This window comes from Octopus bimaculoides, chromosome 1 (assembly GCF_001194135.2).
Source record: "Octopus bimaculoides isolate UCB-OBI-ISO-001 chromosome 1, ASM119413v2, whole genome shotgun sequence".
NCBI lineage: Eukaryota > Metazoa > Mollusca > Cephalopoda > Octopoda > Octopodidae > Octopus > Octopus bimaculoides.
Window position 1 is genome coordinate 35,279,213 of NC_068981.1, and position 4,022 is coordinate 35,283,234.

The window sequence follows — 4,022 nt, forward strand, 5'->3', positions numbered from 1 at the left end:
CTACAGGATATATCCACCATATCTACACCTGAAATGAGAATATGAATGAAAAAACTTATTTTGTTCATAAAAAATTTAAAAGGTTATTTTTTTATTCATCTCATATATACAGACATACAGACACACATACAAAAAAAAAAACAGTAATTATAATTAAAAAATTTAACAACTTCATTACTTTCAAAAAGCTGCTAACTTTTTATCAAAAGAGTTTTTGCAGATATTTTTTTATTGTGTGTTTCAAACCAGTTTTGAGGTCAGGATCTTTAGCTACTAATCTCCGTGTTGTCAAATTGTGTATAGATCCAAATGCTATTGCAATTACTGTACAAGCAAGACAAATCACATTATAAGGCATGCTAAAGTCTGGAGTTGGCAGTGAGAGCAGCAAGTTTTCAGTATGGATCCTCACAAGAAGCTGATCAGAATCAGCTGATTCTCTGAAACTAAACAAAATTTTTTATTATTTCATAACATATGTACAATTGAATTTCTTTCTTTGAAAATTATTTATTTCATCCTACATAAAATATTAGTAACTTATTTAAAGATAAGGAAATAATTTCATTCTCATACGCAGGATAATGCTATTGCCATATTCCAGGGAGAAAACCTAGAAGAGGTTGATAGCCTCCGATATCTAGGTGACCAAGTTAGTAGTGGGGGAGGGTGCGCTGCTAGAATAAGAATAGCCTGGGCAAAGTTCAGAGAGCTCTTACCTCTGCTGGTGACAAAGGGTCTCTCTCTCAGAGTAAAAGGCAGACTGCATCATACATCATCATCATCAAGCGGACGTTAAACGATGATGATGATGTATGATGCATGTGTACGAACAGCCATGCTTCATGGCAGTGACCCCTAAATCCAAGGCCTCTGCCAGGGGTGTAGCCAGCCCACTTATGCGTACCTTTCCTTCATTGGACACAGAACTCAGCTTGCGAAGACTTGTTGGGGCAAGCGAAATCATGATGGCACCTGTGCCCAGCGTCGCCTTTCTGGCACTTGTGCCTGCAGCATGTGTAAGGACTTTCAAGCGAGATCATTGCCAGTGCCCCTGGACTGGCTCTTGTGCGGGTGGCACATAAAATACACCACTTTTGAGCGTGGCCGTTGCCAGTACCGCCTGACTGGCCTTCGTGCCGGTGACACATAAAAGCACCCACTACACTCTCGGAGTGGTTGGCGTTAGGAAGGGCATTCTGGTGTAGCCATCGGGTTTCACCGGTCCTCAGTCAAATCGTCCAACCCATGCTGGCATGGGAAGCAGACGTTAAACGATGATGATGATAAACTACCCGTATTTTGCAGAAAAATGTGTCGGTGGCCAGCCAACACGTTATTTTATTGAATTTTTTTATTAGTTACTCTCCATATTCAGTATGTTATCCCTACCACTTAACTATATTTCCTTCATGCAGAAGACACCCCCAGTCTTTACTAGTTTCAGTTTCCTTAATTAAACTAAAAAAAATAGTATGGGCTCTGCTCATTCTCTGTTTAAAGATTTTATATTGTATCAACAGCTTTATAAATGAAAATAATTTCAATTAGGTTTACCTGTCAATTAGTATAGAGGATTGTTGTCGAGGAGAAGTGTAGTTTCTAGCCACAGGAAGGATTGCAGAAATCACAGCGGAATTGATATAAAAACCATGATTGGCATCTGGAGGATATTCTGTCCATTTCAGGAAGGCACGGTCAAATTCAAAAGAAAGTGAGCTCACAGAATTTGGTGGGAGTTCAACAACTATTTCTAAAGTGTAAGGCTGCACTCTGTCTTTTCCTTGTATATAGTTTATGGCAACTAGGAATAAAATGAAAAAAAAAAAAAAGAATGATATATATTACTAATGAAAAGACTAATTTTAAATGTTTACATCTCAATACAGAAATTATACTTAATCAGTTTATTACATATGTTAATTAGCAATGGTTTTAAAAACATTAGGGTAAAATTAGCCAACAGTGAGACCTCAATTAAGAGAATATCTTCAATTATGTAAAGCGGCTTGCCACATTAAATTACCAAATATTTTTTTTATTTTTAACCATCTGTCATGTTTTGTAGTATTCCAAAATACATTTTCTAGCAAAAAGTTACCACTTAAATGTTTTTAACACTGTTTTCTCTTCTAATTTTTATTAAACATCTTTTCTTTCTCCCTTCATTATAATTCAAGTTACTTTTGATTAAACTTTTTTTTTTTTGTGTATTTTTTTTTTCATTCCATTCACCATTTAAATCAAAAACTATTTTTCTATAACGGAGATTTATTACTGAAGAGTGTTTTAACAATACATCAAATAATTTGAATTCATTAAAGTGGTACGAATAACTTGAATACATTTGACTCTACTGCCAGGAGTTTGTGAACATTAGTATTGACTACTGTTATTTGAACTCATGGAATTATTTTACTCAAAATCAGGATACAAGATTATGCAGTTAACTGAAATTACTGTCATTTACATATGCAATTAACAGGTCAATTTTACATAGATTTCATGCTAAACTGTTTAGTGTTTTGAAAAGTTATGGAAATAGCCAGAAGCAGCAGTATGTGTTTAACAATTGGACAATAGAGGTTGAAAATATTAACAAAAGACATTTCAAAACTTAAATAAAATGGAAGTATTGAACAGTTGACTGATTAAGATAGAGGAACATTATTAGAGTGGCTTTTGTCTGAGCTACTTTCCAGAATATTCCAATGTATAATTATCAAGTTTCTTTTTAATTGTGACTCTGTAAATCCTAGATCTTAAAATAACTTAAAGTTACACAATTCCATTACTATTATATTCTTCATTTCTATGTTTGGCCCAGAGATTATAAAGTTCTCTGAAGTGTGAAAGAGGAAATAAATGGATAATATTGTCGCAGTTAATACAGAGTTTAAATGAAATAGAAAAGATTTTCATAGTGAGTTTGTATACACTGCAAGTTATGTATTGAATAACAATGATTTTCACAAGCAACATTTCAGAAAAACTAAATTTACTGTAACAGGGATAAAGCTAATTAAGACACAGTATGGTAACAGGACAGAATATCAAAGTTGCCAATTAGTGGCTTTATTTTGGAATGAGACCTTGAATATCAATGATTAAGTGTTGGAAGAAGTCTCACATGCGATAGAAGAATATTTCATGGTAAAGTACATACAAAGCAAAGCTTGAGCAATTCAGGATAAAAGTACCTTTCAGTCATGAAATGAAAAGCAAATTTCTTTGATTGAAAATTTGGTGGAATCATTTTTATGGACATGAAACAACAAACTAATAATAAAGTTTATGATTATTATGATGTTGGTAATATTTAATTAGTAATTTATTTATCTCAAAAGTAACCGCTACTTGTCATCTTCATCATCGTTTAACGTCCGCTTTCCATGCTAGCATGGGTTGGACAATTTGACTGAGGACTGGTGGACCAATCTGATTTGGCAGAGCTTCTACAGCTGGATGCCCTTCCTAACTCCAACCACTCCGAGAGTGTATTGGGTGCTTCACTACATTAAATGGAACAATACATTTAGCTATTTAGAAAACCTATCCTTTTGTGTGAACAATGAATGTTTTCAAACATCATCATTTAACATCCATTGTCCATGCTGACATGGGTTGGACGGTTTGACCGGGCTGCACCAGGCTCCAGTCTGATTTGGCATGGTTTTCTATGGCTGAGTGACCTTCCTAACACCAACTACTCAGAGCTAATTTGCGTGACCCTGGTATCTGCCATGACTGCGATTTTTCTCAGCTTGATGGGTCTTCTTCTCAAGCACGACATAATGCCAAAGGTCTCGGCCATTGCCTCCGTGAAGCCCAACACTCAAAAGGAAACAACTAACCTAATAAAAAATATTATTTAATAAGAATAATTTTTCATCGTTTGAATTTCAAAGTGCAAGGAAAATACTAGAATAAATATAATTTAAGCTGAACTAAATAGAAAGAAAATCATACTCACCTGGTCAAATAGCAATTTCAATACTAATTATTTTAACTGATAGTAATTT

The 4,022-nt window shown here is 34.5% G+C and overlaps 2 protein-coding genes across 3 annotated transcripts in view; one reads left to right on the top strand and one right to left on the bottom strand.

Annotated features, from left to right (window-relative positions):
• The window catches only part of LOC106874902 (uncharacterized), a 51,956-nt gene extending 49,747 nt beyond the window's left edge, over positions 1 to 2,209 (top strand). For both annotated transcript variants that reach the window (XM_052966132.1, XM_014922816.2), the window contains exon 11: positions 7 to 2,209. In XM_052966132.1, coding sequence (XP_052822092.1) covers positions 7 to 45 — 39 coding nt within the window. In that variant the 3' untranslated portion in view covers positions 46 to 2,209. The remainder of the gene's footprint in view (positions 1 to 6) is intronic.
• Positions 175 to 4,022, bottom strand: part of LOC106874901 (GPI transamidase component PIG-T) — a 19,203-nt gene continuing 15,355 nt past the window's right edge. The window contains exons 9-10 of the mRNA XM_052965679.1: positions 1,558 to 1,835; positions 175 to 446 (exon numbers count right to left, since the gene is read on the bottom strand). Coding sequence (XP_052821639.1) covers positions 203 to 446; positions 1,558 to 1,835 — 522 coding nt within the window. The 3' untranslated portion in view covers positions 175 to 202. The remainder of the gene's footprint in view (positions 447 to 1,557; positions 1,836 to 4,022) is intronic.